This window comes from Paramormyrops kingsleyae, chromosome 9 (assembly GCF_048594095.1).
Source record: "Paramormyrops kingsleyae isolate MSU_618 chromosome 9, PKINGS_0.4, whole genome shotgun sequence".
Taxonomy (NCBI): domain Eukaryota; kingdom Metazoa; phylum Chordata; class Actinopteri; order Osteoglossiformes; family Mormyridae; genus Paramormyrops; species Paramormyrops kingsleyae.
This window is the reverse complement of record NC_132805.1, coordinates 6,525,761-6,549,247: the sequence shown is the minus strand read 5'-3', so window position 1 is coordinate 6,549,247 and position 23,487 is coordinate 6,525,761. Positions and strand designations below refer to the sequence as shown.

General features: G+C 48.9%; 1 protein-coding gene across 8 annotated transcripts; it reads left to right on the top strand.

Annotated features, from left to right (window-relative positions):
* The first annotated feature begins 824 nt into the window (after positions 1-824).
* LOC111859985 (ubiquitin-associated protein 2-like) lies at positions 825-23,188 on the top strand. 8 transcript variants are annotated; one of them, XM_072716182.1, is made up of 31 exons: positions 825-975; positions 2,652-2,784; positions 3,158-3,235; positions 3,586-3,696; positions 4,028-4,202; positions 4,825-4,923; positions 5,211-5,256; positions 6,799-6,843; positions 7,378-7,484; positions 8,167-8,226; positions 8,426-8,478; positions 8,863-8,948; positions 9,101-9,278; positions 9,480-9,681; positions 9,760-10,082; positions 10,783-10,955; positions 11,665-11,866; positions 12,415-12,459; positions 13,599-13,638; positions 14,431-14,629; positions 15,285-15,354; positions 15,707-16,019; positions 16,105-16,193; positions 16,295-16,348; positions 16,972-17,053; positions 17,282-17,499; positions 18,651-18,756; positions 19,453-19,596; positions 20,470-20,537; positions 20,753-20,947; positions 21,291-23,188. In XM_072716182.1, exons 2-31 carry the CDS (start codon positions 2,695-2,697, stop codon positions 21,384-21,386), a joined length of 3,747 nt encoding a protein of 1,248 aa, XP_072572283.1. In that variant the 5' UTR covers positions 825-975; positions 2,652-2,694; the 3' UTR covers positions 21,387-23,188. The 8 variants fall into 8 exon arrangements, with proteins under 8 accessions (XP_072572283.1, XP_072572286.1, XP_072572285.1 ...); XM_072716183.1 differs by having other exon boundaries at positions 966-1,006; XM_072716185.1 differs by lacking the exon at positions 6,799-6,843 and having other exon boundaries at positions 826-975.
* Positions 23,189-23,487: the final 299 nt, after the last annotated feature.

Sequence of the window (23,487 nt, the reverse complement as noted above, 5' to 3'; positions counted from 1 at the left end):
AACTGCCTAGGTTTTGTAGAAAATGATCTGCAAGAATAGTTCTTGCCTAATAACTCTGCACACCGTGTGGAATAGTGTACTCATCCATCTGGGGAAATTGGGCTCTCCACGAGACACACAGAAATACACATGAGAGCAAGTTTTTGAGGTCAGAGTACAGGATCAGTTAGCACCCCTGAAATAAAGTACAGGGGGTACAAGGGGTATGTAATGGAATAGAATTTTATTGTCATCGTACAGCGTACAACAACAAAATCTGGTATGCCACACCAGTGACAATGCAGAAGAAAAACAAAGAAATAAAATAATCAATAAAAAGATTAAATACAAGCAAAATATAGCTATAAATATATTTGCATTAAGTATTTTACAAGGATAAAAGGTAATATTGCAATGAGTCACAACAGGAAAGAGAATATGACAGTTGCATAAAACACGTGGCAGCATGGTACGGTAGGTACAGCAATCAAGATTGATTAGGTTTCAAGATAATGGTACCCGTGTTTTATACCTCTCCCACTCTCCAAAATTATTAAAACACATAATTGTATTGCAGACTAGATAGCAACTTCCGCCAACAGGTTTTGCTTTCATTTTTGCTGTATTCTTATATGTTTGTGGGTGTACAACTGTAATGACAAATATGACGGCAGCTCTAAATAAGTTAAATGTCCGTTAGAAAAACTAGGTCTTTGAAGTAGTTTACGGAAATCGCCTACGTTTCCGTTTGTGGCTGACTGAAAAAACATTTTACCGTTTTTACAGTCAGCGCTTTTCTGAAGAAGGAAGTGTGTTGTGTATATCACAAAAAAGCCTTCAGTAGTCAACGACCACAGAACAGGAAGACACCACAGAGACGGCGCGGTTCTACCCGGAGGTCGATCACATGACCTAGGAGACGCCACTGAAGCCGCCATGTGTTCTCATAACCACGTGACGAGGCTGTGTCGGGGTGTCAGTGTGGAAGAGAAACAGGTAAACTCCGGGCTTGTCGCTTATTGTCTGCGTGAGTCGGTATTGTCTGTTTTTAATAAGGTTTTACGTGGTTCGGTAATATTAAAACACGATTAGGATATGTATATTAAGACTACTTAACACGATTAAATGATGATTTCTTTCGTTCCACCGGTTTTTTGGTTTCTTTATCGTCTGGTATTTATTGTACTTATTCTGGGCCTGCTGGCCTACTAAGGGCCTCGGTGTAGAGTATGTCCCTCTGCGCCGGTTGAGCTTACTGGTGCCTGGGGATGCTGATCGTATTATATGGATGCTAATGCATTTATGGGAAGAGTCGATATGCTACGGAGTCATGGGAATTATTTGACAATAGAATGCGATTTTAACCGGCGGATTATACATTTTGTGTATATTTTCTTTGAAAACGGGTAAAATATTTGACTGACTAAGTTGCCGGGATGGATCTGTTTGCTTTAACCAACCGGCCATGAGGTCGCTTCCTACGTGCTTTGATGGCAGTGGCGATTTGGTGAAGCGAATAACGTGGTATACCAATGCATATGTGTATCATCTGTTGTGGTAATTTTAACAGAAGCACAGAATCGTGTAGAGAGGCGTGTTTAAGGGGAAAGGGAACTATGAGAAATCGGTCGTGTATGTCGTACCACAGAATGGTGAATAGGAGAAAGAGTTGCTAATTACTTAAGGGGATGTCTGTCTGCTGAACGTATGGTCCCAAAGGCGTGTGTAATTACATATTTAAACGAAATTAAACGTTTCCTTGTTAGCGCTTGCCCAAGTTGTTTTTTTTACGTTTATGCAATCGGGGTTTACGGAAATTGATATTAACGTGGTTAGTCAGCTAGTGACCTGAGTTCGGTTGATCACTTTTTCAGGCGATTTGCCACAGCAGCGATATTAATTCAGCCGTGCCGCCGGCGGAGTGTTTAACTTAATAACGCTGTAGGAGGGCCGCTAAAAGCTCCCCGTATTTTATTTTTAGTGTGGCGCTTAATGGCTCCAGTTAGCAAAAATAGGTTTCGAGGCGTTTACAAGGTTTTTCGCTAGCGCAGTACAAAGAGTGCCCGCGTTGAGGGTGACAAACGCGGGTGCAGCGGAGCCGTGTCTCCCCACGGCTTTAGCCGTAACCCTGAAGCGTCGCGGGGGGGGGGCGGGGGGCGGTCAGAAAAGAGCCCGCCGCCGGCGAGTAACCGGGCTGCTCTGGGTCCGGGTCACTGCCCTGTCTGCGCGGGTTTACCACACACGACTCTGTGTAAAATGTTAACTTTGCTTTGCTGCTCCTGTACTTACTAGTGACGCAGAGGAAGGTTTTCTTTTCCTCACGTACTTTAAATGTTGGTGTAATAAATCTGCAGTGTTCCAGCTTCCTGACCCTCGTTGTGTAATGGGGATACAGGTGGGGTATGGGTGAGGCAGATGTGAAAATGCGAGGGTATATTTTCAGTCTCTTCTCTCCATTGATTCCTGTAGAAATTCAGAAAGCGTATAGATTCTGATAAAGGAACCGTTAAACAACTTATAAAGATGCGTTTAACAAAGTAAATTTTTGTATTGTACCTGTGAAAGTGGTTGCCTGTCTAGCGCACTTGTATTTAGTGTCATTGAGGTGAATTGTACCTGACTGTACAGTGAGCAGTGCTGCAGTAACTGATGCCCGGTTCTGTTTGTTTCAGGTGTTTTTTCCTTTGTAAATACTTGTATTTGTATATACTGTAAATGATGACGTCAGTGGGCAGCAGCCGAGCTCGCGGCAGCTGGGAGCAGACGCAGACGCAGAACCAGACACAGCACAAGCAGAGGCCACAGGTAATCCCAGAGTGCCAGTCACATGACTCACACATGGGCATCCCCTCCGGGGCCCAGTGCACATCCATCCGGAGTAAATTGACCTTTTGTACTTTTATCTATTCCTTGAATCTGACCTGCGTTTTATAGGTCAGTTATCAACACTCTGCAAAAGTGAAAGACACAGCATCCCACTGAACACTGATACTTTTATGTTTAAGCACGGGAAGATGTTACTGTCAGTATCGCTTTCATTTCGGCTCCCTGGCCTTGCCAGCTGAATCTGCCCAGGATGGGGTTTCTGTGAAACACCTCCTGAACTAGCGGTGGCTATTTGCGCTTTGAATGCCAGGTCTGGGAATCCCGGTTTGGACTCGGCTCTCTGTCTCCGCAGGCCACGGCAGAGCAGATCCGACTCGCACAGATGATCTCAGACCACAATGATGCAGACTTTGAAGAGAAGGTCAAACAGGTGGGGGATGTCTCTTCTGGTCTTTAGTGCTCTTCTTCACGGCAGCTATCATACAATCTCTGTATGTTACAGGGCTGTTTGATGTATCGCTACATAATAGTGTAGACCTTGCATCCGTAAGTCTTGCTTCCTTGAGTTCGCATTTCCAGGGGGTGCCTGCACATGTGTTTGAGTTGGGAAGGTGTAAGTCGTGTGCCCAGACAGACACGGGGTTGTTTATCCCTGTCTCAGGGACAGTGATGCCCTCTCCATGTTCCTTCCTGCATACTGTTAACTCCCCCCCTTTAAAGTTTTGCACCTATCATCCGGTAGTGTCCTAATTCCAGTATTTCCACCTCCCATTACATCAGCTGATTGACATCACAGGCAAGGACCAGGACGAGTCCATGATTGCGCTCCATGACTGCAATGGCGACGTCAACAGAGCCATCAACGTGCTGCTGGAGGGCAGCCCGGACACGGTGAGTGTCACCGTGACCGCGGTCATCTGGATTTCAGCGAGTCGCGGTGAAAGGCGAAGCCGTTCAGCTTCTATGGGGACCGACGTCGTAGTAGCAAATGGTGGATCCAGAACGACGAGCGTACAAGATGGTTGTTGTGTTGTGTGCCTGTAGATGGCCAGTACTGTTTGGGGAAATGGGTGTTGTGTGAATGGAGCTTTACGTTAAGTAGTAAGTGGGGTTGATCTGCTGCTGTGGTGGCTGCTCTATTTGCTTGCTGCATTTCCTCTGTTATGAATTGTTTTTACGTATCGTGATTCAATCCGATCTCCGATTCCCCCTCTTGTGTCAGGACTCATGGGAGATGGTGGGAAAGAAGAAAGGCGTGTCTGGGCAGAAGGAGAATGCGCATATGGACGTGGGAGAAGAAGGGAAGGAGAATAGGGAGCGAGGAGGAGAGAGGGATGTGGCACGGCGCAGAGGAGGAGCTCCGCGCAGGGGCCGCGGTGCCAGCAGGGGGCGTGAGTGTGAGTGTTCGAACCTCCTCGGCGCATATGCTCAGCCGCAGTATCCTGGAGTGTAGTGGCCAATCAGAAGCCCCGTAGTTTGTTGGACTCTGGGAACTCATCTTGTCGTCTGTTCTGCAGACCTCATTAACGTTCAGCTGCATTTAGTTTTTGCTCTGCAATACATATTTTATTGTGTTTATGAGGAAAAGTAGATTTCCCAAGGTCCCACAAGTGTCCAAACCCACTGGTATCTTGCATGTTTAAATAATTAAATTGCCAGCAGTTTTTCCATAGTTGCCCATATTGGCTGCACACTTGTCGACTTTTCGTTGCTTCTGTGGTAGCTCTGAAGGAGGTACAGCGTGTGCCATAGCCAAATCAGAGCCGGTACCAGATGCTCTGTCAGCTTCGTTCAGGCTGTCGGGCAACACTGAGCTCTCACAATTCCATCCAGACCCATGACTGGCGTGGAGCGTTTTTCTGACTAAAGGTTTAATATAACGTTGTTTTTGCTGTGTCTCCCACGTTTCCTAATTCTGCAATTGAATTCTCTCTCCTTTTTAGTTTAATTGTATTTACCCCTCGTTTCCTCTTGATGAATCATTGCATCTTCTGCCCCCCACCCCCCCCCCCTTACTAGTTCGAGGTCAGGAGAATGGCCTAGATGGGAGTAAGGTGGGAGGAGCTTCTGGCCGGGGCACAGAGCGCGGTCGCCGAGGAAGAGGCAGAGGAGGCAGAGGTACCTTTTTAACCGGCATGACTCGTCTGAAATGTCATCCATCTTTTGATGTTCCCTTTGAAGCCTGGTGCCAGAGTTGTAAGTTCAGCTGTTGCGAGGTCCACCTTGAATTGTGTGTATACATTTCTGCACAATTAGCTTTTTTTTATAAAATTGGTCCAGTGTTCAGATGTGTGTACAGTTCTCGTGTTTTTGCAGGTAGTATTGATGCGTTCTTTGCTTGAAACAATTATGTAAAGGAGGGTGCAGTGGTGGAGGCTGCTTGGTCATGTTGTTTTCTCCTTTAGGGGGCTCTGGAAGACGAGGGGGCAGGTTTTCAGCCCAGGGCATGGGGTAAGTCTTTACCTGCTGCACTCCTGTGAGGGGCCAAGCCCACCAGTGAGACTAAGGCAGGGATGCCAGTGATAATTCTAGATACATCTGTTGTGTTACAGAGTAGCGTACTGTTTAGCTTTGTTAGAAGCTGGTGTGTGTGGGCTTGTCTGCTTTGAGGTTTTGTGTGTGTGTGTGTGTTTGCATTTGTCAGTGTGTTTATGCATGTAGCTATTGCATATCTTGAGCAGCAGTCTTTCATTGCTGCCTGATACATCTGGATTCTTGGCCGCATTCTTTGGATTTCCTTAGACCATGTGCTTGAAACGGTAGGATGGCAGGGGTCTGGCGAAAAGTGGATTTCACTGACTGCTTGGAACACAAACTCCTACTTCACGCTTGATTCTTTAATTTCTTCGAAAGCGGATTTTACAGACATTTTACAGAGTGCGGGCGAATCTAGGCAGTTAAGAGCACTCAGTTTTGTGTGGGATTCCTGAAATGCAGCCAATGATGTGGTTTGGATTTGGTAAAGTATGTTCGCTCTTTATTTACCGGGAAACAAACTTTTGTTCAGAAGGATAAATTGATTTGTTTTTTCGTTTGAGCATTGAAACTGACTGTATAATATCCTTACTTTTCTTCAAGGCAAAATACCACCAAAGATAATGGTGAATCTTCAGGTTACTTCTAGTGAAACGTGCAGCAAATTTAAACTGATGTTAATTGCAGTGGATTCTTTTGATTGGTTTACCTGACAAGCGACTCAAAATTTCTCTTAAGATGAGTGGTGTTGGTTGAGTAGGTTGGGTTTGCAGTGTTGTCCGTTATTACAAAAGGGCGTTTGGTGTGTGTTATTTTTTTTGTGGTGGTTTTGTGATGCACAAACCTCTGAGCGTGTTTTGCTGCACAGGCGGCCCCCGCTGGACGTGTGTCGTGTTTCTCAATGGGCTTTTTCGTACAGTCGTGCGTGAGCCAAACCTGCATTTGGTATCACTTCTGCATGCGTGTGCCCTGCCAGCCCCTCCGAATCTACAATGCTTTTTTTCTTCTTCTTCTTCTTCTTCTTCTTCTGTGATCAGTTTCTCCAAACAACCACATGCTATGTGAGGACCTATCGCATAAAACTTTAACTGAATTTGTCTGAACTTTTTTCATTTGGAACGGACTCCGCAGAAAATATTGCACTAATAGGAGAGGTTTCCCCTAAGCTGCCCTGCTTTAAATGTTCTATGTAGTCCCTCTTGCACTAAATTTAACCCAGTATTTATTTAAGATGGATGCAGTTTTACTAACACGCATAAAGAAGCGCCGTTGACTGGATTTACCCACCGCTTTCTAACTGAATGTAAATGAAGATGTTGTGTAGTGCAGAACCCCTGGACGAGCATCGCCTTCCGTTTGTGCTGCCTGCGTGTGCACGGTGGCGCAGGGGTCCCGGCATGTGCGTCGGTTTGATGCCCTCTTTCTCCCCCCTGCCGGTGCCGCCTCGCGCACGCTCCGCCTCCGCCCTCCTCCATTTTGGGCCGCTGTAACGTTTGCTGTTGTCTTTCTCCTCTAAAGCCAGATTGATAAGGGGGCAGGATTTGATTTTTCGGGAGATGAGAGGTGAGTGGTGCTTCGCCCCGTTTGTCAAGTTTAATAGTTTGGAAGGGGGGGGGAGGGGGCGGTGTCTGTTTTGCGTTAGCGATTAGGAGCTTGGGGGAGGGACCAGAGGAGGGAAACGGGGGTCCAACCGGCAGGATAAATGAAAGTGTAGAGTTTGTCACGCGTCCAGGTGGCTTCAGGTGACATTTTGGCTTTAGGATACCGTCGTAATGCACAGTGTTCCCAGCGATTGACGTCAGGTTTGGTGCTCGCTGAAAAGTACTCCCTTGTCTGTTAAAAGGCAGGTCAGATTGGGGGGGGGGTTATTCTCGTTGTCACTGTGAGTGAGGCGATGTATGTGCTGTAGAAGCCCAGCTGCCAGCAGTCATGGCACGAGAAAAAGGCCGCGGGTTTGGTGGTGGCTCACGTTGGCATTTTTCTTGTGAATTGAACGTTAAGTGTAACCCAATAGTGTCCTGTTACAGGCAGAGCGGCGCCCTCTGTGAGTCACCTTGAGACTAACCGGACCCATTTCATTGTCTCTCTCCCCACCAGGACCTTTAACCCCGCCGACTACGCCGAGCCGGTCCAGGCTGAGGAGAGCTATGCTGGTGGCAGCACCTGGAACAACACCGGCAGCCTGGAGCCCGACGACAGTGCCAGTCAGTGTCCTTTGACCTGTGTGTGTGTGTGTGTGTGTGTGTGTGTGTGTGTGTGTGTCTGTGTGTCTGTGTGTGGCTTTGAATCTACCATATGGTAGGGACCAAATGTTTTGCGGGGACATTTTTCAATTTTATAAATATGCAATCAAAGAAATAAAAATGCCAAAAGTCTTGTATTTTCTTTGGTTACTTATAGTTAAGGGTGGGGCTTGGTCTGAGGGTTAGGGTTGTCATATTTAGGATTTGTGTTTTGACCGCTGGAATGAATTGACTCCCCACAATAATATGAGTGTAAGAGTTGTGTGTGTGTGTGTGTGTGAGATCCATTACTTCACTTTGCCACTAGGAGGTGTTGCCATAGTCAAATGAATAGCTGTTAAAGCTTCTGAAAGCATCCATATTGTTCCCACCTGGGTGAGGGTTGCTTCTCAGAAACCCCTTTGCCTCCCTGCTGCTCTTGTGCTGCTTTGCCCCGTATGAGTGACTGACCGCGTAGGTCAGGCTGCCAGAACACACCCCTGCGCTTCAGGCGATGGGTACCGGCATCAGTTTCGGCATCTGTGTCCGTCACGGCGTGCCTGCATTGCCCTGCGGTTCACATGCGGCTGGGGAGGCCTCGCCTGTTATCCGAGCGACCCCGTGGGACAGTGTGTGTGCTGATCTCATACTCCTCTCTCTGCAGGGCTGGAGTTCTCCGGCGTCGAGGGAACAAATTATCCTGGAAAATTTGACTCTGCTCCTGGTATGATTATTCATTTTTATTTGACTCTTTCTGCAAAAGTTCTTTTTTTTAATGAATCTCGATTATCTCGTTCATTTTGGTCTGTCCAAGCCTGCCTGTGTGGAGTTTAGATGACGACAGAGGGGATGGCAGCATGCCACACAGCCAGTTTGGGGGGGTTGGGTTCTGGTTTAATGGGGTCGCTTTGTTCTGTCTCCAGGAGCATGGAGGACGGCACCTGAGGAGTGGGGGACAGAGGACTGGAATGAGGATGTAGGTACCCAGGCGTGTCACGCTGATGGGTGTCTGATAGGGTGTGATGTCGTCAAAAGTAAATAAAACTAGGGGTTTTTGGGTATTCCCCAGCGGGGAGTGCTGTGTGACTCTGGTTTAAGACTGTTGGCTCCATGAGAAGCCCCCCAATTTCTCCAGGAACAAGCTAGTCCTGCTTTTTAGTTGTACATTGCTTTGGATAAAAGCATCTGCTAACTATTGTTTTGGAAAAGTAAATATCTCCAGTGATTTTAATGTTCAAGCGCAGTTGGCAGCCTGACAGCTGGTTTAAAAAAAAAAAACATGTTAATGTCACCATGCTCTGCTTCGTTCTGTGTTTGGGATGGTACTTGTTACTCACTTTGATCTGATGTCTGCTCCAAGCTGTCAGAGACCAAGATCTTCACGGCCTCGAGTGTTGCAGCCATGTCCGTGCCCCAGGAGAACGTCACCATCACTGCTGGGCAGAGGTAGGTCATTGTTAATTTCCCGTGATGATTATAGTTAAATTCTTATGTGGTTGCTCTATCAGACTGCCTCCATGTTTGTGCAGAGATACCTTAGTGCTGTTGTTGTTGTTGTTGTTGTTTTTTTTTTAAATTTGTGGTGCTGCCCCCTACAGGATTGACCTGGCAGTGTTGCTGGGGAAGACTCCTCCCTCGACATCTGAGCCAGAACTGGCCCCCCTGGAGGCATCTCAGCCCCCTTCCCTGTCCCAGGCACTGGTCTTCAGCAACTCCAAGCAGGGTGGAACGGGGTCACAGCCCCCCACTAGCGCCCCCTATAGCCAGCACAGCATGGTTAGTATTCCCAGCCCCCCACTAGCACTCCCTCCAAATAAAGCAAATCATTAAACATGAAGCCAAGCAAAACTCACCTCGTGCCCCCGTCCCGTTCTCTCCCGCTCTTTTGGGGGCTTTTGGGGGTAGGTGTGGGCATGTTGTCTCAGACCTCGAGAGCTGGGTTTAATGATCCCCCCCCCCCTTGTTCTCGTCATGCAGGCCAACATGTTGAGCAAGAGCTTTGGCGACGTGGTGGATCCCAAGGCAGGAACCAGCAGCTCTACCAGTGGTTCGCAGTTCCTGGAGCAGTTCAAGACGGCCCAGGCGCTCGCGCAGCTGGCTGCCCAGCACAGCCAGGCGGGGCCGGCCAGTGTGCCCTCCTCCGCCTGGGACACCAGCCCCAGCTCCCTCGGACAGTACGGTGAGGTTCGCAGCAGCTTTCACTCTACTGGGTTCATTTCGGGTGGAGTGTTTGATCCCAACCGCTTCCTGTTTCCAGACATGAAGCCTCAGCCGGAAGCTTCCGTTCATGCCCCGTTCCAAAAGCGGCAGCCCTTTCAGCCGGCCCCTTCCGCCGCCTCCTCCATTATGGATGCCTTCCTCCAAGACAAAGTGCCCCCCTCTTCAGTGTCCTCCACCCTGCATCCGCCGGTGGCTTCCAGCCCCGCGGCACCCCCTCCGTCGCCCCTCTCCAAGCCCCTTGCCACAGGCACCGGCCCTCAGATGTCCCCCGGCTCCTCCGACAACCACTCGTCCAGCCCCCAGCCCCTGCAGCAGCATAAGTTGAAGCAGCAGAAGAAGAGGACCTCCATCAGCACCAAGGTACCAGGGCAGCCTCCCGCTCGGCACCGAGATGGACCTGGAACCTGGAACCATGGCTGCTCTCTCGTCAGTCACCTTTAGGACCTGTCCGATTCCCACGTCTGGGTGTTTTATCCATGCACAGCAAAAGCTCTCATAAGCTGTGTCTCCAAGTACTCGGCACAATTGTAAAATACCACCACTATTAGGGCTGCAGGAAATCCCATCGCAAGGTGTGAAGTATCCTCAAGTGATACTGCGATATTTATGAACTGAAATATAGAGATGAAATTACCCAAAATAAATTCCGTTTGGCTGTGTCTACCTGTAGGTTGTGTCAAATAAGTGTGTGGTGTAACCATGAGTTGTGAACAGACAAATAGTTTGTACGTCACATGCGCACATCGTGAAAACGTGCAGCCGTGATCAGTAAACTACAAATAAAGTAATATTGCGCAATACATGTCAGTTCCCATGCATTCGTGCACTTTGGTAGCCTTTTTGTTTATTCCACCATTGTTTATCTTAGGGCCTCTGTTGTTCTATGGAGAGTGTGTGTTTGTGTGTGTGTGTGTGTAAAAGGTTTAATGTAAGTGTACCTCCATCCCAACATTACCTCATAGAACTTTTTCCCTGTAGCTCTCCTTTCTGTCCAGGTTTAAGGTGCCCTGTAGCTACATGGTGGCAGCAGTGACAGAACTTGCTTCCCCCCCCCCCCTAGATCCCGTCTCTCGCAGTGGAGATGCCAGGCTCTGCAGACATCTCCGGGTTGAACCTGCAGTTCGGGGCATTGCAGTTTGGGTCCGAACCAGTGCTGTCCGAGTACGATTCTGCCCCAGCAACGAGCGCTTCTGTCAGTCAGGCCCCAAGCAGCCTATACACCAGTGCGAGCAGGTAGGTGATGGGGGGGTTACCTTGCCTTTGTCATCCTCCCTTTAAACCTCCTGCTTGTTTGTGAGGAGCGAGGTGGTCATCCATAACTGATGACTTGCATGGTTGTATTTCTCAAATGGAATAGATATTGTTTTGGGAGCAGTATAGGCATATAAGATCGTCCAAATGAAAATAAAATGATGGTGTAGACCTGATTTCTAGACAAATCGCACCAAAATTGAACCAGTAGCACTAGGAAAGGATGGTTACAGAAGACACTTAATCTTGTGTGCAGTAACTCTAAAAGTATCACATGGATTTTTTTTCAAACTTCCCTGGAACATTGTATATCTGGGGCTTTGGAGACAAATTGCACCAAAACAGAGGCAGGGTCACTTAGTGGTGACGCACGGAAGGACAGCCACAGACACATATCTGGTGGACCTGATTACACTGAGACAAGTCACTCTCATTTGGGGGTGTGGGGGCAGTAGGGGTTAGATGGGGGTGGGGAGTTGATGGGGCTGTCTGGGGAATACATGGTTGTTATGCTGACAGCACGTAGTTAGTTGTATTTGCTTTTATTTGAGCTCTTTCTTTAGGTCATGTGACTGTTTCTACTTTTCATGATGCCCCAAATGTCTGTCTGTTTGTGTTTGGCTGTTCTGGCCACCTTCCCTGAATGTGAGTTTCTTGCTTTCCTTCCTTTTCCCCCTCCTCACCCCCCCAGTGAGCCTGCCCCGGCCCTCCCCAGTCCAGACCAGGGGTACCAGGGCGGCTCTCTCCCCGGCAGCGCTCCCTCGTATCCCTCCCAGACGGTAACGGCAGCCGGACCAGGCCAGCCCGCGCTCTACGAGCAGAGGTCCACACAGACCCGCCGGTACCCGCCCTCCGTCTCCACATCTCCGCAGAAGGACGTCCAGCCCGGCAAGGTGGGTAGCACCACACCCCATGTGTCCGCTAGGTGCAGCCCTTCCCTGCGTGACGCCGTGCTCAGCTTCATCTCCCTTGACGACAGAGCAGCGGCCTAAAGCCCGCGTGACATACATGTCATCTGTTCTGTGACTAAAGTTCATCAGTAGACCTGCGACCTTAAGGTCTGAGGTCTCTGCTGCCCTCTAGTGGCGACTCTGTAGAATACTGTAGCGCCTCTGCTCCTTCAGCAGTGGCGGAGTGAGTCTCCAAGCTGCTTAGACTGCCGTGCCTTGCAGCTCACTGAACTGCGCTGCTCTGTCTCTTGGTGTCCATCCTGTATCCTCCTGTTCTTCCTCTTCCGGCATCCCCCCCCCCCCCCCCATCTTCCATTTCTTACCTTGCCAATCTGCTGTTGCTGTCTCCCAACCAACTCATTCATTCTGTCAGACATGTGTGACAACAGAACTAGTTGGCAACTCTGACCTATAAATATCTAGGCGTTTTATTCTTTTTGTTTTGTTTCTACCCCCAACCCCCCACCCCCCAAAATGTTATCTTAAATCAGTGGAGCAGCAGTGGTCTGAGTGGAGATGCTTTGGGAATCCATTGTGTGAGTACAGGAGGAATTTATTCTGTTTCCCGGCCTCGGAGGAGCGAACCCCAGCTACGGAGCTGCCGACTCGCCTGTGGTGACCTCATCGTAGCGATGGGGGGGGGGGGCACGAAAGCCCGTTTCTCTAGGGCCCTACCAATGCTGGTTAGCCTGGGTTAGTCTGGTTGCCATTTTACTCCCATAGTACTCATTTTTGGTTAGGTTAGGTTTCCTTAAGTAGGTCCAAGCTTAATGCCCCCCCCCCCTTTTCTCCCCATCATTCTGCCAGATTTGAAATTTGCCACCCTTTTCAGTCAGGTTTTATTTTGGGCCGCCCTTTGCCTCTGAGATCAGGGATCTCTGTCCTGATTCTGCCACCCATCTGCTTCCATAGCACTGCCAGGTGTCCCCCCCTTTCTGTCCCCCACCTTCCTGTTCCCTCTGTAGTCAATAAGGGATTTTTTTTCCCATATGATTAAATTGACTTTTTTTATGGCTCTTTTAATATAGGACAGCATACAAGTCAAGTAGTGGACTTGTCCTCCACTAGGGGGAGCTATACTAAAAGGGATGGGAATGCATGGCCGCTTAGAATCATGGCAGTCAGCCTGAACACCGATAGTGGCGTTTGCCTTAATGTATGACTTACTGAATGGCTCCTCAGTAGTGAAAGTAGCAAAAGGCCCATGAAGCGTGGTGGAAAATGAGCATTATCTGCATTAGCTTGATGTCTAGTTTTCAAAATGAATGGGGGAAAGTTTGTTTTAACTCTGATTCTTTCTCTGCTTATAATATGATGTTAAGCCTATTTTAAAAGCCTGACTTTTATTCAAGATGGCAACAAATGCTCAGTCATATCACTGACCTGCAAGACCACAAGGCATTCCTGACTGTCCTGTCTAATCTGGTTTTTGATTACCTGGTTTCAGTAATGTATTTAATCTTTGCCCCCCCCCCCCCAGCTGTTTATGACATTTTAAATCGATATGGATTTTTTATTTTTTAACTTCCGTATTAGTTGCTCTTTGCATTAAAATATCTGTTAAATTAAATTTTGTTTTGCATTTGCTGACCACAATGAAGCAATGCAGTGCAGCAGTTTTAATGTGCGTGTGTGTACTGTCCCTGCTGGACCAACTGCCTGTTGTGTTTTACAGAATGGATTCAGTTCAATACAGACGACACAGTCCATGGAAGGTGAGTGAGATACTATTTTTATGACCAGCTTTGGTAAAGCCCCTGTTTGCTAGCTTTGACTACCTATGAAGCAGTGTTTCCCTGTTTGCTAGCTTTGACTACCTACGAAGCAGTGTTTCCCTGTTGGCTAGCTTTGACTACCTACGAAGCAGTGTTTCCCTGTTTGCTAGCTTTGACTACCTACGAAGCAGTGTTTCCCTGTTTGCTAGCTTTGACTACCTACGAAGCAGTGTTTCCCTGTTGGCTAGCTTTGACTACCTACGAAGCAGTGTTTCCCTGTTGGCTAGCTTTGACTACCTACGAAGCAGTGTTTCCCTGTTTGCTAGCTTTGACTACCTACGAAGCAGTGTTTCCCTGTTTGCTAGCTTTGACTACCTACGAAGCAGTGTTTCCCTGTTTGCTAGCTTTGACTACCTACGAAGCAGTGTTTCCCTGTTTGCTAGCTTTGACTACCTACGAAGCAGTGTTTCCCTGTTTGCTAGCTTTGACTACCTACGAAGCAGTGTTTCCCTGTTGGCTAGCTTTGACTACCTACGAAGCAGTGTTTCACTGTTTGCTAGCTTTGATTACCTACGAAGCAGTGTTTCCCTGTTTGCTAGCTTTGACTACCTACGAAGCAGTGTTTCCCTGTTTGCTCATCGGGGACCTGCAGGCACTCCACGTTTTTGCTCAGGGAGCTAGGAGGGAGCAAAAATGTGGATTATCTGTGGGTTCTCAAGAATCGTACTGGGATAACAAGGGAAAACAAATTTGCAGACATGGTCGCGAAATGTCTCTCTCTGGCACCCTCAGCTGTTTCAGGTGCTGCGGTACCAACAAAGCCTGCCTCTGAAGCAGAGGGCACCGTCTCCGTATCCAGCATGGCCTCTCTGACTGACGGTACCACGGTTCCTGTCTCCTTGCTGGCGACACCCAACCAGACGTCACTGGGCAGCCTGGGACACGGCGAGGATCTGGCCCCTAGCGCCGCTTCCCAGCCCCAGCACAGCAGGTGAGGCTGCTGGTGGGGGTCTCCGTGTTTGTTTTTCAGTTGTGTAACGGGGTCAGAAAATGCGTTGTGGTCAAGTTGACGGGTTAGATTTGGGGGATGGTTTGTGGCTGAATAGGGAAGGCATTTGTGCTTGTGATCGGAAGGTGGATGGTTCGAATCCCATCCTCTGCAGACTAGTTACATCTCCATTGGGTCCTTGAGCAAGGCCCCAAACCACCTGAAAGGTTTCAGTTATGCCAGATAGATGGCTAACCCTGCGCGCAACTGTACATTTATGTGTGTGTTTTTTGAGGAGCGCATCATGGGATATGACAACCAAAGCATTTCAGTAAATTCATACTTGTGCAAATGGAAAAAAAATAAAGCATTTCATTTTCCTTTTAATTTATCATTTGAGTTACACTATTGTGACGGATTGCGTTTAGCTCCATGCAGTATGAAATTGATGAGATGGTTTACAACAGTGTTTCTCAACCCAGTCTTCGGGGACCCCCAGACAGTCCACATTTTTGCTTCCCCTCCATGCCCCCTCAGGAGCTGGGTGGGAGCAAAAATGTGGGCTTTCTGGGGTTCCAAGGACCTGGCTGACAAATGCTGGTATAGAAACTCAGCTGACTGCCACTATCCCCGCCCCCCCCCCCCCCCCCCACCCCAGCTCTCTGTCTACCCAGCAGAACAGTCTGGCTCCTTCCTCCACGGCACGTACCCCCAACTCCAGCTTATTGGTGAGTGTTACCAGGGCTTTCCCTATCTAGTCCAGTGGGAAGCAGAACCAGTGATAACCATTGGCCTTTCAGCTGTGTGACACGGTGTTAAACTCACTGCAGGGGCTGCAGAAGTGGCAGGATATTAACGCAGGATATTAACGCAAGCAGAACACAGGGATGCTCAAAGGCTGGCATACACCTGTCATATTAGCCGTCCAGCTGCGGACCAGCTAATGTGCTAGTACTGGTATTATAGAGTAGCGTTAGTGAATCACAAATTTAGAAAATGTAGAGGTTTATTTTGAAGAAGGCCTTCGCAGCCGCAAGCTTTGCTGAAATCTGACCCCTGTTCTCCCGGTCCCTCCTTCAGCACTCGAGTGTGGACGGCGCTGAGTCCAGCCTGCACTCGTCCTCCTTCCCCTCCGCGGCCACGGCGGCAGCGTCAGTCTCCTCGGCACCCCCTGCCCCTTCCTCCGCATCAGTGTCCGCCGTACTCAACGCCCCGCCGCCCTCCGTCAGCACTGTGTCAGCTCAGCCCTGCCTGGGCCCCGTCAGCGGCCTCAGCATGGGCCTGAACAGCGCCGGCACAGCGGTGCCCCCGGTGGTGGCTGCGGTGGCCTCGTCCTCTGCGACGGTGACCGTGGCCTCCACTTCGGCGTCGGCTCGCAGCTCTGTGGCTTCAGGTTAGCGCTGCCCCAGTGTATGATGTCGCCCCCTTCAGAAGGGGAGTAGCATTGCTCCATAAACAATATGCTCTTTCATCTCTAGGGAAAGCACCTCCTAATCTGCCCCCAGGAGTGCCTCCCCTGTTACCCAACCCCTACATCATGGCCCCTGGGCTGCTCCACCCCTACCCAGTGAGTACTGCCTTTGGCTGGTTTGTACCCAGTGCCGCCTGTGGTATCCAGACTGACGCTCCCCCATGTTATATGGTGATTGACACCTGTCTCTGCTGCAGCCCCAAGTGTACGGCTATGACGACCTTCAGATGCTCCAGACCAGAATCCCGCTGGTACGTTTTCGCCTTACCAGCTTCTCTTTCTGTATGGTGGGGATTTGCTGACATTTTCTCCCCATCATTGCTTTTTAAATGTGGGTAGAGACTAATTGTGTAAGGCTGTTTTGGTAATAAACTGGCTGTCTCAGCTATGCAACGCAGTGGTTAAGACACTGATTTTAATTTCATCCAGGTCGTGATTCCCAAAAAGAATCTCATCTCTGGCCTTTTTTGTGAGGTTAATCTATTTATATTTATCAGTAGGGCCTGCTTATGGAAGCATCGCTTGCACGGATGTGCGTTTTACAGTAACCTCTTTCGGCGATCCATGACACGTTCTGTGTCAGTAGATCTGCCTTATGTAAAATGTGGAAAGTTAAGGTGCTGTGAATGGTAGCCATATTGAATTTAGCTAAACGGTTAGCCATGTCGGTTTGTGGACCCTGATCACAAGGTGTTGTACAGGTACCAGTGAAGTACCTTTTGATCAGTCACGGGCTTTTCACAGCCCTGCTTCCCCTCTTCATCCTGCCACATGTCACTGCTCTGTTAATACCTGAGGATGGGGGTGGGGGGGGGTCACCACCCTTCATATTCACAATACAGGGAAGCGCTAATCGAGTTCTGCTCCTTGCCAGGATTACTACAGCATTCCCTTCGCGACCCCGACCACGGCGCTGACGGGCCGCGAGGGCAGCCTGACCAACAACCCGTACTCCGGTAAGACTGCACGCCCATTCCGCAGCCTGCCCCCTCCCACCTGGGGCTCTCGATTGGCCATCGGCCTCCAAAACGCCTGTTTACTCCGTTTCAGGATAAATATCTCCTGGGTTGTCTGGCTTAATATGCTAATGGTGTGAATTAGCCCAGCTGGGGGACAGACATCTATCCTAACATCATACTGCTCAAACGCCTTTCCTAACGCTCTCTCCCTCCTTCACCCCCCAGCGGCGGAGCTCACCAAGTTCGGGCGCGGCGAGGCCCCGTCCCCGGCGCCAGCCACCACGCTGTCACAGCCGCAGCAGAGCCAGCCACAGACGCACCACACCACTCAGCAGCCCTTCCTGAACCCGGCGCTGCCCCCGGGCTACAGCTATACCAGCCTGCCCTACTACACGGGTGTGCCCGGCATGCCCAACCCCTTCCAATACGGCCCGGTCTTCCCGGTACGGTCGCCCTGCCCTTCCCCACTCTGGGATCCATTCTAAATTTTCAGACCGACGGACAGTCAGACACTCGGAGGACGCGTTTAAGGCAATTTGTCTTGTAGGAAGCATGTGTGCACAGAAAAAAAAACAATTAAACACCACTGGAAATATATTCTTATGTTAGGGTGACCAGATAATCCATGTCAGGGAGGACACTCTGAGCTAGGACAGGAATTGTAAATTACCATTTCAATTAAACGGACCTGGATTTCACTTGAGCACTGAGTTCTTGCTGTGTGCTGATTGGTCAGTCTCCTATAATCATGCATGTGTCACTAATGTTAATGTGAAACAGCTGGATGAGTCTTTCAGTCAAGGAAATAAACCAGTCAAAGCACAAGAAGAGCTGAACTAATTAGCCGAGCACAGGAGCCTTTCAATTTGAAAGTAGTTTGTAAAACCTGAAGTAGCTCAAAGTGTTCTCCCTGACATGGATTATCTGGTCACCCTATCTTATGTTAGAGTCAGCCTTAGTTGTCTGTCTGTAAGACGGTAAAAACTAAGAATTTCTTAATTTCTCCAAAAATTTCCTAATAACCTTGTTGGTTAGGTAGGACTCCGCTTCAGATTCTCTGCAAACTTCTCCTCAGAGCCACCTCAGCCATTCCATGTATTTTCACCACCAACTCAATTAAGTAACTTGATTGATAATTAAATGAGCTGAACAAAATGTGTGCTAGTGGTCAAATGCATGGGTGTATTGGATGGTTACTACAAATACTGGGGTGATTTTAGGAGAGGATATGAAATGGTTAAGCTGACAGATTGACAGACATAATTTTACACCAAGATGTTTTAAAATTTCTTTTACTGCCTAAGACTTGCACAGCGCTGTAGATTGGGGGGGGGGGGGGGTGGTTCCGAAGCCTTCCTATGTATGATGCATTTGTATGTCCCAATGCTCTCTGAGTCCACCTTAGTTGATTCTGTCTTGAATCTGATTCAATTTGTTCAAGATTACAGACAGGGGGCAAGTCTGACTTCCTGTAGTTGTGTAGCAGTGTTAGTCCATAAATGGTTCAATTCTAGACCATGACTCTTAATTCAAATTCAGTCTGAACAATTGCTGACTTGGCGGGCATGATGAGATTACCGCCCTGTTTGTCTAGGTGGCTCCAACATCATCCAAACAGCACGGCGTCAACGTCGGCGTAAACGCCTCGGCCACCGCCTTCCAGCAGGCCAGCGGCTACGGCTCCCATGGATATAGCACTGGTGAGTGGCACTGTGATAGGCTCCCCCCCCCCGCCCTCTTAACAGCCCCCCAACCAACCCCCATGCATGTGTTGCATCTAGCGCAAGTGAGATTGAGTCGAACGCAATTCAGACAAGCGGGTGGGTTTCTGTAAAGGAAACCACCAGAGATGAAAGGAAGGCGTGTTTTTCTTTTAAGAGCTTTTTTTGGTTTTTGTTCTGTCGCTGTCTGCTGCCCCCATATCTGGTCTGTCTGTTTCGTTCATGTGCACATGGACTCTTGTGTGAAGGCAGTCCTGGTGTCTGTGTGAGTCCACCACTAACCTCTAAGGGCTCAGCATTTCTGATCATTCTCGCCCACCGTCTTGCGCTTATACTCCCCCGAATAAGCAGCTCTGTGCCGTCTCTGTCAGGGCTTCTGTTTTTCTCCTTCCGAAAATGGGCCACCATCTGCACAGGCTTAATTTCTGCGTTTGTCCCCCCCCCCTCGATTGACTTGCCCTGCTCGTTTTCACCCGCTGACCTCTCCGCCAGCCGTTGCTGTCCTCGCCGCAGAGCCCCTCTCTTTCCGTCCCTAGTGCCCCCGGGACTCTCTTTGTCTCAGCCCTCTTGGACGTCGGTGCCGTGTCCGCAGTGGAGCAGCCCATTCCTAGCCCCTGCTCCCGTCTTCCTGGCTGGTGTCTAACGCTGAGGGCTGTGGCTGTCTGACTGTTGCAGGCTATGAGGAAATGGGCCAGGCTTCGGGGAGTGGGGATTTCTGTAAGGGTGGATATAGCACTGCTGTCGCTGCCGCCGCCGCCGCCGCTGCTGCCGCTTCCGCGCAAAACAAGCCGGCCAGCTCCGTCACCGGGCCCGGAGTTGGTGAGTCTCTCACCCCCCCTTCCTCTTCCTCTTCCTCTTCCTCTCGGTCTTCTGCACCTGTCAGTGGCCCATACTCCTCTTCGTGTCCTCTCTGTGTACAGCTTTAAATTGCTCCACCCCCCCCCCCCCCACTTTCCCCTTTTTTTTGCCCCCCTCCCCCCGCCACCTGCTTCTGTTGTGCTTCTGCCTCAGTTAAACTGCGTTCTTCACTTCCTGTCTGCCTCTCATTTGCCCCTAGTTGCAGAAATTTTCCGTGCATTTCTTCTGACGCTTTTGTATGGAGACGGAGCACCAGGAAGTGTCTTGTCTACCCTCGGATGGTGTGATTTAAAAGCATGCAAAGCCAGATGGGGTGATTGTGGATGAGTGTAATCGGAGGTTTCATGTTTGACGTCAAACTGCAGAACTTTTTTTTTTTTTTTTTTTTTTTTTGCTGTTCACCGATTTTGCATCTTCTGTCTTCCTGTCGGTTCATCTGCCCTTTACAGCGTCTCTCTTCCCTCTCACGCGTGCAGATGTTACTGGCTGTCACAGGGCTTGAGCACTGTTTCCCAACCCAGTCCTTGGGGACCCCCAGACAGTCCCCATTTTTGCTGCCCCCCAGCTCCCAGCCAATAAAGAACACTGAATACCTGGTATGGGTTTGTTCGGAGCTGGGAGGAAACGATGCTATTGACTGTCCGTGCTGGGAAATACTGATCTTGACAGCTGGTTACTTCTGTGGCTGCATCTACAACTGGCCAAGTCTGCTCTGCTGGCTGTGCAGAAACTCGCTCTGCGACCCCCCCCATCCCCCCCCCCCCCCCCCATGCCTATCCCTGTGGTTCTCATTCCATACCCTGTCCTCAAGCCTCTTCTCCTGTCTCTGTTTAGGAGTTTCTGTGACGTCGAGCAACACTGGGGTTCCTGACATCTCAGGGTCTGTTTACACAAAGACACAGGTGAGGACGCTAACAGAGCATGTGGTGAATCTGCAGCATCCGGCGACACGTTAACGAACCTGTCGTCAGTCTCGTTAATTAAGGTTTCGAAACGTCAGTTGAGCCCTTGATTTGCGAGACTTCCTCTGATTCAGCTTGTATGTTAACAGTCGAGTGCTCTTTTTGACTTTGTTGAATCCCTATCCCTGGGTAACGGTCTGTCTCCGTCTCTGCAGTCATTCGACAAGCAGGGTTTCCATGCGGCGACGCCAGCGGCCTCCTTCAGCCTGCCCTCGGCCCTGGCTAGCGGGGGACCCATCAACCCCCCAGCTGCGGCCGGCTACGCCCCTGCCCCCTTCATGCACATCTTGGCTCCCCATCAACAGCCGCACTCCCAGATCCTGCATCACCACCTGCAGCAGGACGGACAGGTACAGCCTCTCATTTCGGTTGTTGGGTGCATAGTAGTAGAAGCCATACATCTACAAACCTGTATCTCAAGAAGTAGAGCATCGCACTAACTATATTTACTATAAACGATTTTGTCTCATCCTGTATCTCGTATGAAAATGTATCTTAAACTCAATATATCACCCAGCCCCCACATCAAATGTACATTTGAAGGTGATCCATTACATAGCTCTCTGGAGCTGCTTGTAGTCTGTTCTGTTGCTACTGGTTTGTCCCTTTTTTTTGTGCAGCATGAACCACAGTTAGGTGAGAAGGTGCCAGAGATTCAGTGGTACTGATTAGTCCGTTTCCCCTCCTCCACAGAGTGGCACTGGACAACGTAGCCAGAACTCCTCCATTCAACAGAAGTCCCAGGTCAACAAGTCTGCTTACAACAGCTACAACTGGGGGGCCAATTAACCGGCCTGCCCCCCCCCCCCCATCCATTTCCTGATGTCCCAAAGTCTGACAGAAGCCTGTCCACTCCTGACCCCACCCCCACCCCCCTCCCTGCCTGTGCAGTGCTCTTTTGCCAAACCCTTGCAACTCCCTCCCTACAGCACACCTGCAGTACCCACACACCACCACAGGTGTCACTGTATCGAGTGAGCAAGCACTTTGGGGTGGGGGGGGAGTTGTGAGTGTTGGGGGGGGGGTAGAAGGGACTGGAGGGTAAACTACAGACCAGAATGAAAGCCAGTAGTCAGAATAGAGCTCTGAGTTTGTATTGTATCCTGCCTCCGTTCTGTTGTATGTAACACATAGTTGTATTCTAAGATGGCTTTTTCAGGTTTTTTTTCCCCTACTGGGAGGGAATGGAGTCTGTAGAAGGAGTATTACAGGTGTTATTTCACCTCCCCTCCCTCCCCCCCCCCCCCGCCCCAATCTGCTTGATTAAAATCTCTTCCTCCCACTGAAGTTGGGTTTTATTTTCCCCGTCTTTCCCATGGGTGTTACCAGATTCATTTTAAGAACTTCTCTACATGAACTCGGCAAGGCAGGTGAAGTTTTATTGTTTTTTTTTTTTATTTTTTAACCAAATGTACACACAGGCGTGCTAGCATAGCCAGGTGCTGTGTGTTTGTGTAGGGGGGTGTGCTTTGGCGGGGGTGTGCTTTGGCGGGGGCTGACCGGGTGGACTGGCCCTCTGGTGTCACTACTGCATGGAGATGTGAAATGGACAGGTATGGGAGCCCTCCCCTCGGTCACCCGGAGGTCCTTCCTGTTGCGATGCGATACTCCTTGCCCCTCTTCCCCTGTTCCCCCCCCCTTGATATTTTGTCTCCTTGCAAGCTGTTCTTCCTGCTCGACACTGAATAGTATGAATCTGAAAAGTACCCAAATCACGTTTTACCATGGAGCTCTTTAAAAGAGAGAAGTATGTGCTGAGCTGCCCCCACCCCCCGTCCCCCCCCCCCCCCCCCCCCAAGTGGGCAGGCCACATGTCCAGAGCGGAGTGGGATGGGACTGGCCAGTGCACCCCTCAGCCTCCCTGTGTTTAGGACTGTTTGTGTGTGTTTCCATTCCTTCTCTCCCCCCCCCCCCCCCCCCAATATTATATTATAATTATTATTAGGAGACTTAAAGCCGTGATTAATGATGGACAGAATTGTACTTTTTTTGTTTTGTTTTTTGTCGGTGACTTTTTTGTACTGTGCGTTTAAAAAGAATTTAAATGGATAAACTTGTCTTGTATATATAAAAAAACAAAGTACTGTAGTCCTGGTATGTGTGATGGCTTCATATTTTTTTTATTTGTATTTTCCAAGTTCTCACCCTCAGACCTGTTAGTTTTGGTTTCCTATTTTTTATTTTGTAAACTATATATATATATAAATATTAAGGAAATAAACAGGAAGACATTTTCATCCTTTGGATGCAAATGTTTTTAATGTATTTTTGGAGCTTGCATCGCTTGTAATTACAGCAGACCTTTTTTGTTTTTTTAAATACTCAGCAGGTTTTTTTTTTTTTTGTAACTTTCATTGTTCATTTCATACAGTGAAATCGTCAGGGAGGGAGGCGTAGGGGGGTGGGTTTAAAAAGTGGTTCATCCTCAGATAAAGACTAATAAAACTCTCAACGTTACCTGTGATTTAGTTTTTTTCCCCAAAACTGGTTCTGTTACCCTTTTGTAATCATTTCAATCTTTTGTTTCCTCATGCACTGTTTCCATTGCTTGTTTTTTTCTTATTTCTTTCAAAAGAAGAGTTCTGGATCAATGGGTCGGCTCTGCTTCATTACTGATTTTGTGTACTTGTGGAGTAAAACCACAAGCTTTATTTCCTGTCTCTTGGTATCAGACAGTCTTGGTTCGTAATGGTTGAATTGAAAGCTAAACGGATCTTTTGCAACACACTTTTTACATGAAGACTATTGCTTGATATCAGAGACTTTCTTTGCAATTAATTTAAAAAGTTCCTCTAGCATTTGTCAGGTACATCAAACGTAAAAGTGCAGCCATTGCTTAGGAAGTAGAAAAGAATTGATGTCTGAACTCGTCAGAGTTTGGGTTCACTGT